Below are 20,177 nucleotides of genomic sequence, written 5' to 3' on the forward strand. Positions count from 1 at the left end.
TGGTTTTCCTGCTGTTAAAACATGTTATTTGAGTGAAGTACCCAAGAAAATGCCTGGAGAAGGGAATAGATTAGGCCAAGGTGGACTGACTTGGTGGGTCAGGGAAAGCTGGATGGCATCAGAACATCCCTGTGGCTGGGCAGCCTCAGGATGTGTGTGCTTCTGAGCACCTGCACTGTGGGGGAACAATGCCACAATTTATTCAGCCCTTCTCTGAGACAGAGCTGCATGTGGCTGAATAATGTGCAGCCAGGGGCTGAGAGCAGCTGGATCCTCGGTACAGGTGTTTGGGAATGCACATTGCCAAGAGAGGATCCATTATGTGTCCTCACTAAGAGAACTTTCTGCATCCTTTGGGTGTCTCTTGATGCTGTTACATCACTGGGCTCTGCTGGAAATGGTAAGGACGGAAAAATTTTACTTTTTCCTTCCACTGTAAGGTGTGGTATCAATGTTTGTTGTGCTGTTAGCAGAAGTTTGTATGTGTATTACTCCTTGGGCCAGATTCTGATCCTATTTATGTAGCTGTAAAACTGCTCTGTTGTTCCATCTGTGTTAGGGAAGTTCCAGCCTCTCTGGTTGTTTTTAGGATTTGGTTCTGCTTGGCTTTTTGGTTTGTTTTCTCCTTCCTTTAACCACTTTCCTTGCTGAGAGGGGAGAACTCCATGGGAAGTGATCCAGCAAAGTTTTAAATAACCTTTTAGTGTGGGTTTGGTTTTGGTTTTGTTTTTTTTTTTTTTTTTAACTCTTGCTCAAACTTTTAAATATGTGAATTGTCTCTGTGAATTCTGAGTGCCTCTGAAACCTGCCAGCCAAGCCTAAATCTTGCAGGAGGTGTGGCCACATTTGTGTTCTCAGAGCTCTCTGGCACAGACACCTGGTACACCTGTGTCTCCTGCTAGTTTCAGTACTGTCATAACTTCACCCCTCATGCCTGTTTCTCTGGTACCTCCTGTTTTTCCTAAGGTTATCTTCTAAAAATAGAATCTGTTACAGATTTTCACTCCCCCACACCCACCTTGAGGACAGTAATTACCAATGAGATGGTTTTAATTATGCTGAAAGAAGGAGGGTGATGCATTCAGCTCTGCTCTTTGAGGCATTTTTTTTTCTGGCAGGGAAAAAATTGCACAAAAACAATGCTTAGTAATTTCCTTATGTGACAAATATAAAGTGAGTAGCTTTTGAAATACTAAAGCTTGAGTATTTAAACATTTGATAAATCATGGGTTAACTGAAGAATAAAATTATGATGTTTTGACACCAGCAGAATTCAATGCAAAGGTCTCAATCTGAATAGAAAATCTCTTAATTCCCTTAATTTTTGTTAAACTTGTAGATAACTGTGGTATCTGTGGCATTCAGCTGTCCAGAAACCAAAGCCATGCTCAAGCCAAGTGAGCAGGGATGCTTTGGATGATGCAGTTATCTGTCAGCAGCCAGAAATTAAAACATTCATAAGACAGAAAAACACTTCTCTAAAATGAAAAAAAAACCTGAATGAAAGCATATTAGTGTTTGAGTGGATGATGCTGACTTTAATAATAAACAGTAATAATTAACAATAAGCTCTCCAGCCCAGAGCTCATTGTCATAGACACCAAGAGAAGCAGAAGGGAAGCTGTCTCTATGGGCTGCATGATGGAGCTGGTGAGCAATTGCTGTGATAGTAGGGTGCTCTGTGTGTGCTAATTGCCTGCAGATAGAAATGCTGTGCAGAGGAATCACTGCTGGCACACTGACACAGGCTGCCAAACTGAACTCTTTGGTGGAAGGATAAGAATCTACTACAGCTCTTTAAAATCACCCTCATTGTGGTCACCTCATGATCAAACATTACTTTCTCCACTGTGAGTAAAAGCATAGCACATTTCACAGATCATCCCTTAAAATAAAACCAGATTGGTGCATGAGACCAAGTCAGCACAAGCATGCACTGTGCTATACAAGTAGCACTGTACATTCTTAGGCAAGAGTGTGCTGCTACACAGAGCTCAGAATGAAATGGGAACAGGGATGGTGCTTCAGGTTTTACAGCCACCTCTGTGCTCGACTTTGACAATTATTTATTACCACTAATATTGTGCTTTGTAAACTTATATAGTGCGACATGTTTCCTATTTTAAAGATCTTATAATCTTGTGGGCTGATAAGGGGTGCAGATTATCCCTTGGATGTTCATAAATAGCATTAGCACTAAGAGTTTTATTAGCACTGGGTCCTTTCAAGCCTGTGGCTCTTTCTTTTTCTTAACAACACTTTCCTATTCAGGTGCTGAAATAAGGATTTCTACAGCATGATGTTCCAGGCTGGAATAATGTGGGCATTCTTTGGTTTTGCTTGTAGTGAAAGAGAAAACCCAAGCAGAGTCCCAGCACAGTGGCTGTAGCTCTGCATGGCTTTAATCCACAGCCTTTGCTCGGCTCTCTGAGACTGCAGATCTGGAGTTTGGGGGATGGCAGCAGAGAGCAGGCTCGGGAGGTTTGTGTGTGTGTGTGTGCTTGCGCGTGTTTTAAATAAACAAACAATGCAACAGCAACTTCAACAAATTGTGAGCAGTGCTAATTTGTTATAGGGCTGTCTTGCCTTCTGGCAGTGTTGATTTAGGAGAAGCTGAGCAGACTGGAATGGATGCAGGGAGCTGCCAGTTCCCTTGCTCTGTATATGGTCCAGCATAAAATACTTTTAAGGGTCCTGTCCCGAGGAGCTTTCAGATTACAGGATAAAGCACATACATAGGCTGTCAATCCCCTTTTCAAAACCAAATCTTAGGCAAAAGTACCTTTCCCCCTGCTTTGCTCCACCCCTTCTACTTTCTTAAAATGAAGAGAAGTTTGAAGTCTTAATTCATGACAAAAGGCTATAATTTGTGTACTTTGAGGACTGCCAGGAAATCCTTGGCCTTGACAAGAATAGTGTGCAGGGAAGGAAAGGAGGCAGATCCTGTGCTTTGGACTGTAGCAAAGTTTTCAGCACCCCATGACCTTGCTGGGCTGCCTTTCATAACGTGCCTGGGGCTGTAATCCCCCAGGCTGAGAAGCTGTCTGTCAGGGAGGGCTGGCCAAATGTGCCCCAGGTCCTGCAGGGCTGCAGGACAAACCAGCAGGATGGCAGCCTTGCTGGGAAAAGGGGGATTTTGGAAACATACCTAGAGTGACCTCCCTGCAGTCTGTGAGCTGAGTTTAAATAATGCTTGAAGTCTCAAGTGAAGAAGACAGAGGAATAAAACAGTCAAAATAAGAAGTAGGGGTTGAGGAAAAGCAGCCAAAGAAATCAAGAATTTTGAAAGTGAGTAAACTCTGCTTTCCCATTAGGTCATTTGGATGCAATACAGGCATTTTGTAGAACTTTGAGTCTGTTAGGCCTTCTGCTTTTACAAGCAATAGTGGCTTTCTGGCCTTCTGTCATTTGCGAGGCTCAGATGTGCTGAGATTTCTTGGTAGCTGCAGAGAATCAAGTACAAAGGATTCAGGGTGATGAGTTAAGCATCTGACTTGGAGGGATGTTTGGTAGGCAGTACAGTCCCTAATGCTGCTGGGACCAATTCTTAGAGTGGCTTGCTTGAAAGACTTCAGCAAAGTAAAACTTAGAAAGATTTCTTTGCTAAGTACAGGCCTGTGTATGGTCAGTTTTGGGGGAAAAGCAAAGAAAAAGCAATGTGGCTAAGTGCTAAAAGTGCTATTTTTAAGGTATCATTCATATTAAGAACTGTTGCTGGATCTATAGATATGAGTAAAGAGAATGAGATTTTTTTCTCATTGGAAAAAAAACCAAGACAGCAGTGCTTGTTTCGTGCACACTGTGCTCACCACTGCTCTGGCTTCTGGTGAGAGAGATGACATTTTGGTCCCAGGCAGTCACTACCCCCCTCAGCATGGACACTTGCTGTTAACTATTGCAACTCATGATATTAGCAGTATTGTGAGTGCAGATGCTCCTGTGCAGACTGCTCCTCTCTGCAGAAACGTTTGCAGAGTCCACACAAGAAATGAGAATAAACAGGCCGATCGGGAGGATCTTTATCAAACCTGTTCCCATTTTTCCTGTGCTCTGAGGCTTTGTTTGCTCTAACAAATCGTGTAACTAAGGAGTCTGAGTCACAGTCACTAGTTCCAGCTGCCTGCCTCATCCCTGTCCTGGAGATCCCTCCCCAGCTGCAGGGACAGTTGAAAGGGTCATGCATTTGCTCCAGTATTACTGCATTTCACAACCTGCTATCAGCTTGTACCTGTGGTGACTCAGAGCCCTAAAGCAGTGCTGCAGCTGGGAGTGTCCTGTAGGACAGTCTTGGTTCATGACATTGCTCCTTCTCCACAGTGCTGGCTGTGCTGCTGCCCTCAGAGCGATGCTCAGCATGAGGCTGGCACCCCATGCACCCCCTGCCAATGGCCACCTTACTGAGGGACAGGGCCAAGACTGGCACTCTCTAGGATTAACTGGGAGGTAGCAACGATCCTTTATTCATGTCCTGAATTCTTGCATTGTAAAGGGAGAGTTCTGCACAGGCTCAGAGGTGGCTGGGAAACAGAAATTTTGCATACCAAAGGGGCCTTTGAGCTACTTCATTCAATATGTTGTTATTTTCATGCAATAGAGAGTAAATAAATGAATTAAATGAGATTAGCATTGGATATTGGAGTTGCCTTTACTACTTGCAATGCAGGTACAACTAAAACTGAGTTTGCTCAGTTGTAGGATGAGAAGAAGAGCCCAGAGTCTACTGCTGGTTACTAAGTGGTCATGAGCTTCTGAAGCTTTGTTTTGTGTCACTGCACTGAGATCAGCTGTGCTCTGTGGATATGCAGGAGTTTTTAATGCTGGACTCTGGCTGACAAGATCTGCAATGTCCATGCCTCTCCCTTTCTCCCCCCAGTAGAGGTTTGGGTAGTCCAGGTCTCCTATGTGTCAGCAGTGACAATAAATGTATAATATACAAGCACTCTGTTTAGGAGTTGGCAGGAAGCTTCATTTCTGACTGCAGTGAGATGTTCTAACAGTAGGAAACACCTTTGGTTGGAGCAGTTCTCTGCTAAACTCTGCCCTAGAGGGGAATGCAACTATGGAGAAGAGCCCTTGCTTCACAGTGGCGAGAAGTAAATTGATGTAATCTGGGTGGGAAAAACCTCATGTTTGAGCTGCTGTTCAAGAAATACCTTTATGCAGCATACAGCCTCTGTTAAACTGAGAATTGCTGGTATTGCTTATGGTTGAGATGCTGGGAGATTCAGCCAGAGTTCAGCTTGCTCTAATGCTGTGCAGAGCGTGATCTTCTGGAGAGGGGGGAGCTCCAAATTCCTGGAGCTCTGGCCCAGGGTGCTTCAAGTGTGGTAGTTAACTGTGGGTTGGCCTGTTCATGCTGGCAGTGGTCTGTTCAGACTGGTTCAGCAAATGCTCCTGACTGAGCACAGCCCAGGTCAGTAGGCAAACAGTTGCTTACATTTCACTTCTTCATTAAATTGACAAGATTTAAAAATCTTCAGCCTACAGCAGTCAAAACAGGGTGATCTGAATACAAAAGATCTATTATTTCAGTGTGAAAGGGGTTTGGTTACAGAGTTGTGGGGATAAGTATGCAGGTGGGAATGATGGGAACACTGTCCTGGGCCTAAGCCCAGCAGATGTTCAGGAAGAATGAACTATCTTCTTATACTCTGTCCTTTTCATGACAATCCATTCCATTTCTCAGGCCTGTGTCCACCTTCATGCTCTCTTTCATTCAACATTAAATATTATAGGTCTTTTTCATTTGGCCTTTTATCTTTTAAGGCTGATAATCAATAGTATTCTCACTTATAAAATGTAAGATTTCTATCTCCAGAAACACAGCTGGAGACATGCAGCCATCAATGTGATAAAAGCTATGCACATGTTTCACTTTACCATCAGGGTCCAAAAACCCATGTTAAATCCCTGCCAGGCTGCAGGGTTATTTCTGTACTGGTTTTTTGTGGGTTTGGGCTTTCTTTGTTTGTTTTCACTGGGGCAGCATCACCACTTGTAGAAAGGAACCTGTTCTTAGCATCTACCCTGAGACTGCTCCACGATAATCCTGCTGGAGCTGATTAGAGGAGGTCCATGGGAAGGAGATGCAGAGGATACAACCAGCTTGTCAAACCCAGGGTGGCTGTGCTGTGTGCCTTTCCCTGACATGGAAAAGATGATGTTGCTTTTTTCTTTGGGCAAGGGGGGGTGGAATTACAGACCTTAAGTTTTGTGATGCGCATACAAGCTGCAGTTCACCATGAATCAACTTGATCTCCAGTCTCCAAGAATGGAGATTAAATGATCACTGAAGCATCATTATAAATAGGAGAGGGTACACAGTGTCGTCTTCTTCCACCTTGCACCAAAGTATCCAGCCTGGTCCAATGCCATAACATCTCTAGAAGATATTTTCAAAGGCTTGGGAAGTGGGCCAGGGAAATGGGGACAACACAGTGGATCAGGTTTGAAGTGTTTCTTTGCTGTACTGTGTTGGGAATGAGACCAAAAGCTCTGGCACCAGGCTGTTCTTGTCAGAGAGGCATTTCTGCATGATGATGATTTTTCATTGCCTGAATTTCTGGGCAGAAGGAAGCTGGTGCAGACATCCTGGGATCTGCTGGTTTTGGATACGTGTGAACTGGTCCCCCTGAAGCTCAGTGCTCTTGGGAGCCATGAACACAAGTGGCCAGGGAGCATCAGTAAGAAACTTGCAGAGTCCTGTTCTGCTTCTGTCACAGTTCACCAGCTGTGGGAGATGGGTGGAGGGGAGGTTGTTCTAGCAGTTACACATTTAAGGCAGGTGGCTGTATTAAAATGTACGTTTCAATTTTGATTGCAGTATTTTAATTGCATTTAACAGCGTCCCTGCTGGTTCTCCATTCTGCATCCGTGCAGCCACGTTCTATTGATGGCCTGTTGTGATTTCAATGGAACATCATGGGATGTACCTGGCACGTCGGGCAGCACTGGATGGAGGTGCCTTTAGCCCAATGTACCTGGCATGGTAAGCGGCAACCAAGTGGTTAAATCTGCATTCTACTGCTCACAGTTTCAGCTTGTATAGCAGGGTGTTCCTGCTTTGCTGCAGCCTTGCACTGACTGGAAATCACTTTGCTCTCCTGATTTTAGTGCTTTCATGCACAACAGAGCTCCTTCCCTTTTCACCCACGGAGATTCCCCTTCCCTGGGAAGTTTGCCATGCAGTAGAGAAGGGCCTAGCCATGTCAGGCTCTCCTTGTTCTTCTAGAACATGAGAGAAGGGACTGGGAAATCATCTCACTCTTTTTTTCCTCTCCTTTTTGGGCCAGGAGCTGGTAGCAGTTGAGCAGGTATTGCCCATGTCCCAGATATCCAAACGTTGCCGCACAGAGGTACCAGACAGGTGCTCATGTCCCTAAGCAAAGCTGGGCCATTTCTGCAGGAGTCCTGCAAGAGCTGCCTCGGGGAGCCAGGAGGGCAGTTCTGCCTGGCACTAATTGGAATGTAACAAATTAAACAAGGGCCACTTTCAGTTTGCTGATGTGGTATCCTCTGCAAAATGATCCTCCATCCTCCATTTTCCTTCGCTTTTCCATGCCCACACCTGCAAAATCAGCTGCACATCCTGATCTGTCCTGCATGTTTTCTCTCCCTCCCCCAGCTCTGCAGACCTCTGCCTGAGTAACTTCACATGTTGGTCTTAGCTATTTTAAAGTGCTAAATATTTGTGTGAGAAAAACAAGGGTGCTGCATCCTGTTTTCTGCTTGAGCCTTCTTCACAGAGCTTTTGCTGCTCCACTGCCAGTGATGAAAATGCATGTTTGTGCCTCAGCTTCTGAATTCTGCTATCTGACTGCTCCAAGGGGCTGGGGATAGGGAACCATTCGGAATAATGCAGTTCCAGCACTTCTCCCCGTGCTTTTGCTGTTCTAGAATGTGAATATCTTTAAAAGTCATGGGCTAATGACCTGCCAAGTGCAACTCCTGGGGGCAGGTTAGTGGCTGTGAACCACCCACTGCACTGACACCTCTGAGGGTCCTGGTTCTGTTGGGATGTGGGGAAAGGAAGATCAGATCAGCCAGTGGGGAACAGGGAAGCTCTCTTCCCAGTGGGGTCATCAAGTGCTCAAAAAAAAGTTGGTTCATCTGAAGCTGAAGGGTGCAGAAGTCATCTGTTTCAGTTTCACTCAGTTCCAGTAGCAGCTGGACACAGCATTTTTAATGTCACATTGGTGGGAGAGAGCTATGTAGGAAACAGTGGATTTCATTTTGTCTTGTTCCCCATGCTCACTGCTGCAGTGTCTGCTCAGTGCAGCCCAACTGCTTGGGAAGGTGGAGCAATAAGTAAGCAGGCCACTGTCTTTTCCTGGGTCTATTATAACATGCACAGTAGGCTGATGTTTTAACAGCATCTAATTTGATACATCACATCTAATCTGTTTGTTGGTTTTTATCTGCAGTACTGTTAACTCACTGTTCAGGTGCTTGGTGTCTAGCCTTCTCATCCAGCCACAAATCCTCTACGTGAAATGAGTGATTCCTTAGATCTGTTTATGATTGATTCTTTGCTTCACTGGTGTTGCTTCTTAAAAGGTAAACAATATTCATGTGCTGCAATCTATAACTCAGAGATGAAATCAAAGAGCATCTCCTGCCAGAAGTTGCTAAGATAACACATTTAGCATTCATTCAGCAATTACTTTTGGATAGAGATTTAGTGATATTAAAGAGAATCAAACCTGTAGTGAATATGTACATTTTATACTGGTGAAAGAGGTGAAGGGATTTCTCTTCTCCTCTGTTTAGCAATTTCATTTTCTGTGGTGTCCAGAGTCTTTGTGCAAATTGAGAGCAAATGAAGTTTTTTCCTGCTGTAGTGAGAGCAGCACAGCTGCAGGAGCAGCCTGTGTGTTTGCAGAGCCCCTGGGGTCAGGGTGTGCCCCAGGCTGGGCACAGCAGCTCGCAGCTCCCAGCTCCTGGGGCAGTGTTGGGTATGAAGGTGCTGTCGGCTCTTAGCTTGCAAAGCTTTGTTTGATGTGTGGCATCTGCTTGCAGCATTACTGTATTCTGTGATTTGTGCCCTGTACTTCTCATGTCTTTGCATGTGCTGTGTCTCAGTGTCATGGATATGGTGGAGGTAGTGGAGAGTCTTAGCCTTGTTTCATTCCCTTCTAGCATGGGAGTATTTGAGCAGGTTCACTGCTCTGAAAAAAGTGTCTTGAATGTGAGAAACCCAAGCTGAATCTGGGAAAAGACCATCACTGCTGCCATTTGTCCAGAGCCTTCTGTAATCCTCTTTTAACTACAAATGGGTGAAATTTTGCACACCACATTCAGTGTTTAAAGACTGTGGCCCCAGTGGACATTTATGTATTCTTGAGGTCTGGGGAGTTGGGTTTTTTACTAGAAATGCACCTGAGCCTTTTCTGAACCAGGGCTCCTCTGAACTGGGAGTGTGGTTTTTTTTTGGTGTTTTGTTTTTTTTTTTTCTTTCCAGAAAACAGAAAAGGAAGGGTTATTAAAAATGATACTGAAATACAAGAAGTATAAACCCACTGTGATGATTTTTTAGGGCTTTGGAGGGTTGTGGTGATGTTAGTCAAATGTTACGGTTTGTTAAGAGACACTCCCTGCAAACAAATGGATAGCAAGGCCTTTCTCAGGCTGCACCTGCCATTTCTTTGAGCAAATAACTTTTAAACAAGATTTAAACTTGCAGTTGTCCTAGGTCCCATGCTTCCAGCTAGAAGTGAGATTCTAGGAATGCCATAAGTTAAGAAATAATGCCTGCTTCTCTTTTGCTAACAACTTTTCCAACACACCTTTCCTCCTCCACCTCTGAAATGCATCATGGTCAAAGAAGAGTTTGTAACTAGACACCTCTCTGAAATATCTGGACTGGATTTATTTTTGTTGAGGACTGCACAAGATACACAAGGCAGGCTGCTACAAGGCTTTTGTCAACAAAGGGACATCAGCCAAAGGAGAGTTCTCTGAGCCATACTCCTGTCCTGGGCAAAGCCCTTGGTGGGCAATTCTGACAATGTTTTAAACACAATGCTCTAAGCTTGGTTGAAGGTTTTGCTGCCTTGATTCATTACATTCATTTTTTTGGGGGTTGTTAAATCCGCGTTAGACTTCAGCTAACAAATTCAAATTTGATAGGCATGGTTATACTGCTTACACCAGACCACTGCATTTGAAATCTACAGAAAGTAATAGCCTACCTTATACATATGTCCTACTGAACATGAGCAGTCCTGTAAAATTTGACACATGAGATAAATAGAGGTAATTTAAACAACTTGTACTATGCTAGTTTTTATGCAGCAGAACATACTCAGTAATAATAACATTATCTTTCTCATGAAGGTCAGTAGCAGAATTAGAATTCTAACTCTCTTTCCAGGGCTTTCTCTGTTGGCTCATTACTTGGTTTCAATATCATTTAAGGGAGAAAGGGAAAAAAAAGTAAAACAAAAAAAAGTAAAACACTAAAAATATTCTGCATTAATAGCTGTTTTAAGCCTTAAGGCTTAGCTTGAATCCAGTGATTTCTAGACCTCTGCTCTTAGTGCTACATCAATGGGAAATAAGCCTACTTAAACTTCAGTAATATTATTATTACGACTACTTTGTTTAGGCAGAAAATATTGGCTGTACTGTTTCCTTTCCTTTCCCATATTTGTCCTTTATGGAACACTTAAAAATCATACCCAGGGATTTTGTGTGTTACATGCATGGCAAAGCACCACGATGTTTGCAGTGAAATTGTAGTGCTAGGCTGTTTCCTGCTATCTGTAGTACTAGGCTGTATCTTGCTGTAAATGCAGGATGCATTTATATAGCAAGATGCTGTTAAGTTGCAAGCCATGTTTTTGTCCTCCCCTATCGATGTATCTCAGTGACCCAGAAGTAAGGGCTCTTACTGGCCTGGCTAGATAAAAGTGAGTATTTTGTGCCTCTGTGCTGCTGCTTCTTCCCCTTAATCAGCAATTCTGGAAGCAATCCACAAGAACCAGACATGCTGCATCCTCTATCCTGCAACTCTGATCAGACTAATTACATCAAAACTTGGTTTTTAAATGCTCAGCACTGCTCAGGGGAGGACAGGAGCCCCTGTCCTATCACATTTTTCTGATTCTGCAGGGTGAGTTTCTATTACAGAAATACTATGGGTGGAACTAGCACCATGGCAAGCCTGTACTTCCTCCTTTTGGCTGCCACCCTTTCTAAAGGCATCGAGCTCTGGGAACATCCATGCACAGAGGCACCGCGGTGAATCCACCGTGTTCTTGAGTTGCCATCCATTGCTGAAACAAAATCAAATGGGGAAGCAGAGCAGCCTTTGTAGCTGTGGGTCAGGGGGATGAGCCAGAGGGATCTGTGGGGATGCTAAATTAGGTGCTGCTGCACTGAAGAGCCACCAAGAAATTCCACCAAAAGCATAAGCAAGCACCAGGCTGACCAGCAAACAAGCAAAGAGCTGTGTCCTGTGGAAAAAGGGAGGCACCTGCTTGGCAGATCTTTTAGGAAAAGTACCAGGGAAGTCAAGCAACAATGCTGGAGGAAATACTTCATTTTTTATCTTTTTGGTAGCTTTTTTCATAAAGCAGAACTTCTCTGTTGTGCAGAAATGGATGATGTAAATTTACCACCTTTCTGCCAAATGCAGTCTTTCTACTTATCATCACATAGTAAGGATCAGGTTTGAGGGAAGCAATTTTTTATACTAAATGCATCACTCCTTATTTCTTTTTGTTGTGTACCTACACTTGGCACAGAGGGAACATAATGCAGTCTGATCCTTCATCATTTGAACTCTGATGGGACAGAGTGTGGTAATGGAACACACAAACAATAAAAAAATTAACTGATGATGTTTTTAAGAGAGAGCTTAAGCTCTTAATTTCTCTATTTATGGCTTGCTTCTCCTTCAATAAGAGAAATGTTTCAATAATATGATGAACTGGGAAAGGAAGAAAGGAAGTAGAAGGCTAAATGGTGGTTGTTGTTAATTTGGTATTTAATTCCTCCTTTTAAACCTCAGAAACTATTTTAAATTAACTGTAATGGATAAATGCAAGTAGTAGTTGGCACTTTCAAACAAACGCACACGCACCAAAAAGCCTTCCAAAAAACAAGGAAAAAAAATTGATCTTGGGTTCCCAAATGCAGTCCCAGATTGAATTCTGGGTTTGATTGTAATATCTACCTAACGTGCAACTGCAGTTAGTTCTGACATATCTCAATGTGGCTGTTTCCTACAGTCCATACTACTGGGAAGGCCAATATAAACATCTAAACTAAAATACATCATGACTACTGTTTGTGAAATGCATTAACTATATGCAGGTAACCACAATTTTCCTCTCTTTACAGTATTTCAGGATAGAGAAACTGTGACTTGAGATATGCTACTTAACTCTATTATTTTAAACAAAATTATTCATAAATTAAAGACAGAACAAAATTAACTTGAGAAAAATGTTTCAGATTTATGAAGACATTTGGTGACATTTAGCTAGCTCAGCATCCTGAATTTCAGCCAGTTGAGGGTTGATTCTAACCCTACGTGTTAATGGATTGGGATATGGACATAGCCAGGGAAGTGGTTTTTAAAGCAGCTTTTTATTCTCTTAAGGAGGCTTCCCATTCACACCTCAGTGTGGGTAATTCCATCTTCAATGGATTTAGTTGCTGCATGTCATTTTCTCAACCCCAGAGCAGCTGGGTGTTACAAGATTTCAACATGTAACGGCCAAGAAACAAACTCCACATTAAAGCCGGGAAGCTGCAGTTTATGCTAATTATTTTACATGCTCAGATATGCAAATGACAGTGAAGTAGATGCTTCTCTTTTCTTCCTCTTTTTCTCACTTCTCATACTCCCTTCAAGTCTGTGTCATGAGAAAAGAGCTTTCCTCTGTACCTAACTATTGTTTTCATGCTGGTATCTTTTGAATAGTGATTCCAGCCAATGACAATTACTTTTGTAAAAAGATAATTACAAATCTGATTTTTGAAAGACTTGAATCAAGTCTTAGCATGAGAAATATTTCTCTGTATTCCCAGCAGGATCACAGCTTGCAGGGCTCAATGTACTTAGATCTCCCAAGTCAGTGTCAAGCCTAACATAGTCTGCACTGTGTTAAACCAGTCTATGAAATGTAACCTGCTCTAGTGGAGACAGCACGCTCACACCTCTCATCCTCGTGTTTTTCAGGTGGTAGGGTGAAGGTGAGAGGACGAGAAGGTGGAGATGGAACTGCCAAATCATGCCAAACAACTGCTACTGCAGCTGAACCAGCAACGAGCCAAAGGTTTCCTCTGTGATGTGATCATTGTGGTAGAAAATGCCCTGTTTCGTGCCCATAAGAACATCCTGGCAGCCAGCAGCATGTATTTCAAATCCCTTGTCCTGCATGACAACCTGATAAACTTAGACACGGACATGGTGAACCCCACCGTGTTCCGGCAGATCTTGGACTTTATTTATACTGGCAAGCTCTTAACGACTGACCAGCCTGGTGAACAGAACTTTAACGCTCTCCTCACCGCAGCAAGCTACCTCCAACTGCACGACCTGGCAGCTCTCTGCAGAAAGAAGCTGAAGCGGAACGGCAAGTCCTTTGCTGGCAAGGCCGGTGGCCTTGGTGTTGGGAGATCTGCCAGGAGTCAGAGACTTTCCACTGCTTCAGTCATCCAAGCTCGCTATTCAGGGTCAAATGAGGGGTTGAAGGGCTCGCACTCAAAGGAGCTGTCAAAGGGAAAGCTCTCTGATGACGAGGTCTTCATCAGCAGCTCCAACCAAGAGAACTGTCACTCCTTAAGCAGGGGAACCAGCAAGAACGGCGGTGGGAGCAGCAGTGCGAACGGGAGCACCGGTGACCAGGAACTAGGCCTTGACCTGTCCAAAAAAAGCCCCTCGCTCCCTGCCGCAGCCTCCCACGATGACACGCAGCACAGCGAAAGCCAGCACGGCTCTCCCCAATCTGCCTCAGCCCCTGCAGCCAACAGTGCCTCATCGTTCGACGAGCCCGGCGTCGGAGCCCCCCACAGCATGGCGGACAGCAGCGACCCCATGGAGATGGATCTGAGTGAGGAGTGCCACCACTCACTGACAGAGAGCAGCCAGCGCAAGGGCCTCCGGCACTCGTCCCGCAAGAAGGAGTGGATCAAGAAAGACAATGCCTTTGACCGAAAAGAAGGGGGCAAAGACAGGGACGAGGGTGAAGGGCTGCCCAATGGTATCCTGCTGGGGCCCTTGTCCAAGTCTGTGGAGAGGAGTCTGGCTGGGGCCTACGGGGCAGACCTGCCCTACCCGTGTAAGGAGGAGGTAGAAAACGGTAAGGAGAACAGTGATGACAGTGGCCAGAGTGAGAGCGAGAGCGGCGGCCATACCAGTGCCAACTACGTCTACCGGCAGGAGGGGTTTGAGCCAGTGGCCTATGGTGACAACCTGTATGTCTGCATTCCCTGTGGCAAAGGCTTCCCGAGCTCTGAGCAGCTCAATGCCCACGTGGAAACGCACACCGAGGAAGACCTTTACATCAAGGAGGAAGGCACGTACGGCAGCAAGGATGAAGCTGAGGATTTGTCCAACCCCAATCAGTCCTACGCTGCGGAGTCCCGGCCCTTCAAGTGTTCAGTGTGTGAGAAGAGCTACAAGGATCCGGCCACGCTGCGGCAGCACGAGAAGACTCACTGGCTGACGCGGCCCTTCCCTTGCAACATCTGCGGCAAGATGTTCACACAGCGTGGCACCATGACACGGCACATGCGCAGCCACCTGGGGCTCAAGCCCTTTGCTTGCGAGGAATGTGGGATGCGCTTTACCCGGCAGTACCGACTAACAGAGCATATGCGTGTCCACTCAGGAGAAAAACCTTACGAATGTCAACTGTGTGGTGGGAAATTCACCCAGCAGCGCAATCTGATCAGCCACCTGCGAATGCATACCTCTCCCACATAAGCCAAAGACTCCAGAATGAGCTTCAAGCCCATCCGCAGTGATTTACCTTTCTGTAGACTTGCTGCTTAAAAAAAAAAGAAAAAAGAAAAAAAAAAAAAGGGGCAACTCCCCATACTCTGTTCAGTCATGAGAGGCCTAAACAAATGTAGCTTTAACATTTAAAAAAAAAAAGTTCATTTTTTTTCCTTTTTTTAAGAAAAGAAAGGTCCACAGCCAAGCTGATGCATTTAGTCCCAGTCTCCCTTCAAATTTTGATGACCTGGCAAGAAATGTCTCTTCTTTTTGCACACATCGACTTCATTGCCATATTGTTTATCTGGAGCAGGTAGGGGGACCTTGGGGAACTTTCAGTCTCTGCTGGCTCCCCCTGCCTGCCTCTTTCTGTGTTCCTGTCACTGTACTCATCTCCTCTCTTAAAACCAAACTCAGTAGGGGTATTTCTTGCCATTAAAAAAAAACAAAAAACAACAAAATACACCTTTTCAGTGGCCTAAGTAGCTGTGAAATAGCAGCATTCTCAAGTGCAGAAGCTGAGTCTGTGGACCATCTCACGGGGTTGGCAGTCCCTCCAGAGACTGTGGGAAAGCCACAGCAGTGGTGGAGCCCACCCCTGTCCCCCTGGGCTGGCGATGGTGAGGAGCAGCTCTCAGGGCTGCACCAGTCCCAGTACTTCATTTAACAAATGGCAAAGCCTCCCTTACCATCCCTCCCCATTTTGGTTTTGATCTTTGTCCTTGGCACACATAACCACGTGCCAGCTCCTCCCATAAAACATGCAAACCTCTTTTGCCTTACCCATGACTGAACAGGGACTGGATGCCCTGGGAATTTCTTTCAGTGAGCAGGGGGTCGTCTTTACTTTTCTAGTAGTTTCGTATGAATATTCTTTGCTTAGAGGTACTTGTTTTATTAAAGGAAAAACCATTGTAACGTTTATGTGAATGTTTGAACTGGAAGGTCTGAGGTTAATTCTAGGGTGGGTGGGTGGGGAGGGGGTTTGATGTAGGCTGGACTTGCTACAAGTTCCATAGGTACTTTTTTATTATTTTTTTATTTTATTTTTTGTGTGTGTGTATGTTTTTAGCTTTCCTCCCTCACTAAAGAGCAAGTCTGTGTGGACAGACTTGTTACCTTTGCTACCTCTTGAATTCATGAGAACAATAAGATGGTTAGTGAAAGATTAGGCATTTTTTTTTAATTGTAAGTAATTAAATGTATAAAAGTAGAAGCTAAATTAAAGTTAAGGGATTTTTACCACCCCGTCCTTCCATCAAAAGTCAACTAGAGAAATGTTAAAGCAAAGCTTGGCCAAAGACAAAGCAAAAAATAGACTGAGCTAGAGGCTGTGCTGGCTGCTTGGACTGGCTCAATTCGCGGTCTCTTGGCTGTCTGTAGTCACTTTTAGATAAAAGCAGAAAACTTCTCTGAGCTTTTTGGGCCCTTTCCAGCTTTGTTTATTGAGTCTGGATACTATGGGGAGGGGAAAATGTCCCCCTCATCTTCCACTCCCCCAGCACATCTGGGTCAGTCTGTAAACACCTGGCAGGACAGAGGGTGAGGGCATAGCAGCCTATAATTTACTAGAATCCAGAGTGCAATAAGGTGGGGGAGAGGAGGAGAAAGCAAACCAAAGTGTTTCATATCCTCCCTTTTAGACAATTTAACACACGCACACAAAAAAAAAAAAAAAAGAAAAAATGAAAAGAAAAAGAAACAAAATGTTCTTGCAACATCTGCCTAAGACATCACAGCCAACAGCTGCTATTGGTTTAGGAGAGAAGACAGAGAACTTTGCCCACTGATTCTTGGCCCCCTTGACTTTGTTGGCGTGACCTTGTGGAAAGCTATGGCTTATTTCAAGCCTCCCGTGACTGTGGTGGTAAAAATTCACAGCCAGTAGAATCATCCCTTCTGAAATGACTAAGGTTTACACTTGCATTTTTTCATTTGTTGGTTTTTGGTGTTTTGTTTGGTTTTTTTTTTCCACTCAAACCAGTATAGTCTCTATGCGTAAGTTTTACCAAACCTCACGTTTTGTCTTTTTTTTTTTAAAAAAAGAAACAAAACGAACAATTTTTTAAAGTTTTGACCAAAAAAGAAAAAAAAAAAGAAAAAAGTGAGCATGTTTGACTAAAACAAAGAAATATAAGCTTCATTTTCTATTGGGGTTTTTTTGGCTTGGTTTTTTTTTTTGTTTTGTTTTGTTTCGTTTTTTGTTATTTGGGTTTTTTTTAAGGTAGACTAGTCCATGAGAAGTTTTTGGGTCAATTGACTGAACTGAGGAAACTGGAATCCAGGCTCCAAGCAATAGACAACCCAAAGGCGCTGAGCCTTGGCCTGGTGTCACGTTACAGGGAACACTCGCCCCTCTCGGCCGCTCCCGTGTGCTTCTCCCGGTGCCATTGTCCGCTCGCTCCCGGACGCCTGCGAGCCCCGGGGCGCCGAGGGGCGCATGGACTTTTGCTTTTGGCGATTTGTGCTCAGACGCGCTGTTTATTTTTCGGGGGTTAAGTGGGCTTCTAGCGTCTTTAGCACTTCCACATTTTTGAATATAATATTGCATTATTTTCTCTTTGATTCTTTGTCAACCCCGCCCCTCGAGAATGTCCCCAAAATAGTCTTTGGGAAGGACAGGGAAGGCCGTGCCATCTACCTTGCTGTGAGAGGGAGTGTGAGCAGAGCGCGGGGACAGCTGTGCAAGATGCGTTCTGGGCGCTGTCACCCCGCCTTTGCAGCCACCCAGGGCGGAGCTGCCCCCGCCCCGGCTCCCCTGGAGCCCATTCCAAAGCCAGGTTTAGCTCCCTGTCCCTGCCGTGGCGCTGGGGACAGCAGCTGGAGCTGCCGGAGTCACCCTGGGACAGCGGCATTCACGGGGACCGAGGCGGCCGAGCCCGGGAGCAGCCCAGGCACGGAGCCCCTCAGCCGGCAAAGCCCTGCTCCCCTCTCTTAATTCCATTTCTACATGTGTGTGGGTGATGTACCTTCTCCCCCTGCCCCGGGCCCCTTTCATTTGTTTCTTAAGCCTTGAGAATTATGTTGAACTTTCAGGACCCAATGCTATTTTTTTAAAACTATTTTTTTGAGCATCTTTTTTTTTTTTTTTTTTAATCCCCTCCCCAGCACTTAAACAGTACGACATAAAGTCTGTGTACAGCAAGAGTATTGTACAAAAGGAAATTATGTTCTTTTTTCAAATAGCTGTGTAAAGTTGTGTTCCATAGATTGAGTATAAACAACGTTTTCCAAATTGTGACAGTAATAATTAATAACTAATAATACTCAAAACTTCAGGGACTGTTTCAGGCCTGCTTGGGGCCTAAACACTCAACTGCATTTGTACGACATAGTATTGTATCAACATTTTTCTGTATTTTAATGAGAAAGCAAAACACTAGTTTCATATTTAAGATTTTAAGAATTTTAGGGTGGGGGGGAGGGAGCTGTGATTTTGTTTTTTTAAAATTTTATTTTGAATTTTTTTTTTAAATACACAAAGAGCCTCAAGAGGAAAAAACCAATTTAAAAGGAAACAAAAAAAAAAAAAAAAGAAAAAAAAAAAAGAGGCCAGGCAGCTTAAGTATATGCTTTAGTCACTTAGTTCCAGAATGTTTTCGGAATAACAGGAAAAAAAAGATAAAATAGCAAAAGTTGTATAAAAGAATAAGAAGCTCATACCCAAATTCACAAAACTATTTTTTAAACCAAAGCACATTTGAATGAGTATGGAACCTCACTTGGCTCAGAAAAGTACTAATATATTTATCTCATTGTTTACATAAACTTTTACAGTTTCAGACCTCAACAGATCTAGGGGCCAGTCAAAATTAATCTTTGCTTTTTCCATTGGTTTGTCTCTGAAGGCTAGGCAGTGTTCCCCAGCTTGGGAGGGGGAATCTGTGTCCCAGCCTGCATTCCAGCCCTGCTCTGGGAGGGTGGGGAGAGGGTGGGCAATTAGAAATATGGCATGTAGAATTTTTTTTTCTTCAATCCATGAGAGATGTTGCTGGGAGTGAGACCCAGGCACTATTGTAGGGGCATTTAAGCCTCCCTCTTTCTCAGAGGAGTCTGAGGGAACCAAGAGGGCAAAGGGAGATGCAGGAAGCTCTGGAGATAAGAAAGGATGTTAGAAGATGTGGGAGCTGCTGTACCCAGCACATCTCCTGAACTTTAGCCACGGGGAGCTGGGCTGTTTTCCAGTCCATTACTGCAAAACTTCCAAAAACAAATTCCTGACAAAAAAATCCCCAAAGGCCCAGCTCTGTGCACTTGGGGCTGTTAGCAGGAGCCCCAAAGCTGACAGAAGACACCAAAGAGCTATTGGCACGCAGCTTCTGTGAGGCTTTGCGGGGCAGAGCTGTGGCCCTGCCCTCGGGCACCGAGCAGCTCCAGCCTGGGCTGGCACCGAGCCTGGGACTCCTCTGGGCCCCTTAAGGGAACCTGGATTGATTCACTCCAGACCCTACAGTCCTGCTCAAAGAGCCCGACCAAAACTCCTAAGGCTGCCTAGGTGGAAACCTAAGTCCGCCTGCATGGTAGAACAGTTTAAAGAAGACCAATGAGGATGGTTTGCTAAAATAACGCTGAAGCCAAAAATAAAAAGGTTTAAGAAAGCTCCCCATCATTAGTCTTGACCCTTTGTAGCTTTTATCTTCTACACCAAAGCCACCTCAAACATTTGAGGGGGGGCTGATGGAAAATGAAATATTAATTTTGCCTGGTCTTAATATCTAACAAAGATGGTGCAAACACTATTTGACAGTGTTGTTTTTGTATCAATATGTATGTGCAGTAATGAATGTATTTATTTCTCAGATTCTGTATGCACAGTTTTGCAATGTAATTCAGAAAGTTGCAAACACAAAGATGTGTCCGCAGGGTCTTCTCTACAGGATTTCAAAAAAATGAAAAAAATATATTAAAAAAAAAAGAAAAAAAAAAGAAAAAAGGAATCTCAGAGACTCAGCATAGCCATAAACCATAACCTGTGAAGACAATACAAAGACTGGACTTTTGTAGCTTTGCATAGAAGAGGAATTTATGTTTTGCTGTATTTAAATGTTTCAATTTACAATGTCACTCTTTTAAGATTCCTGTTTTGGTTTTTGTTTTTGTTTTCCTCTCTCTCTTGTGTGTGGAAAGCATTGTTTTCAAGCAGTGCAGGTTCAAAGTCTGGGTTAGCAGTATTTTACCATGTTGCTTCAGTTCTGAAAAGCAGGAATATGGGTCTTGACCAGAGAAA

General features: G+C 44.1%; 1 protein-coding gene across 1 annotated transcript in view; it reads left to right on the forward strand.

The window, feature by feature from the left end:
- The window catches only part of HIC2 (HIC ZBTB transcriptional repressor 2), a 75,914-nt gene extending 56,031 nt beyond the window's left edge, over positions 1 to 19,883 (forward strand). The window contains exons 2-3 of the mRNA XM_026794687.2: positions 6,845 to 6,988; positions 13,190 to 19,883. Of these exons, the coding sequence (XP_026650488.1) occupies positions 13,226 to 14,938 (1,713 nt within the window). The 5' untranslated portion in view covers positions 6,845 to 6,988; positions 13,190 to 13,225 and the 3' untranslated portion in view covers positions 14,939 to 19,883. The remainder of the gene's footprint in view (positions 1 to 6,844; positions 6,989 to 13,189) is intronic.
- Positions 19,884 to 20,177: the final 294 nt, after the last annotated feature.

Source organism: Zonotrichia albicollis, chromosome 18, assembly GCF_047830755.1.
Source record: "Zonotrichia albicollis isolate bZonAlb1 chromosome 18, bZonAlb1.hap1, whole genome shotgun sequence".
Taxonomy (NCBI): domain Eukaryota; kingdom Metazoa; phylum Chordata; class Aves; order Passeriformes; family Passerellidae; genus Zonotrichia; species Zonotrichia albicollis.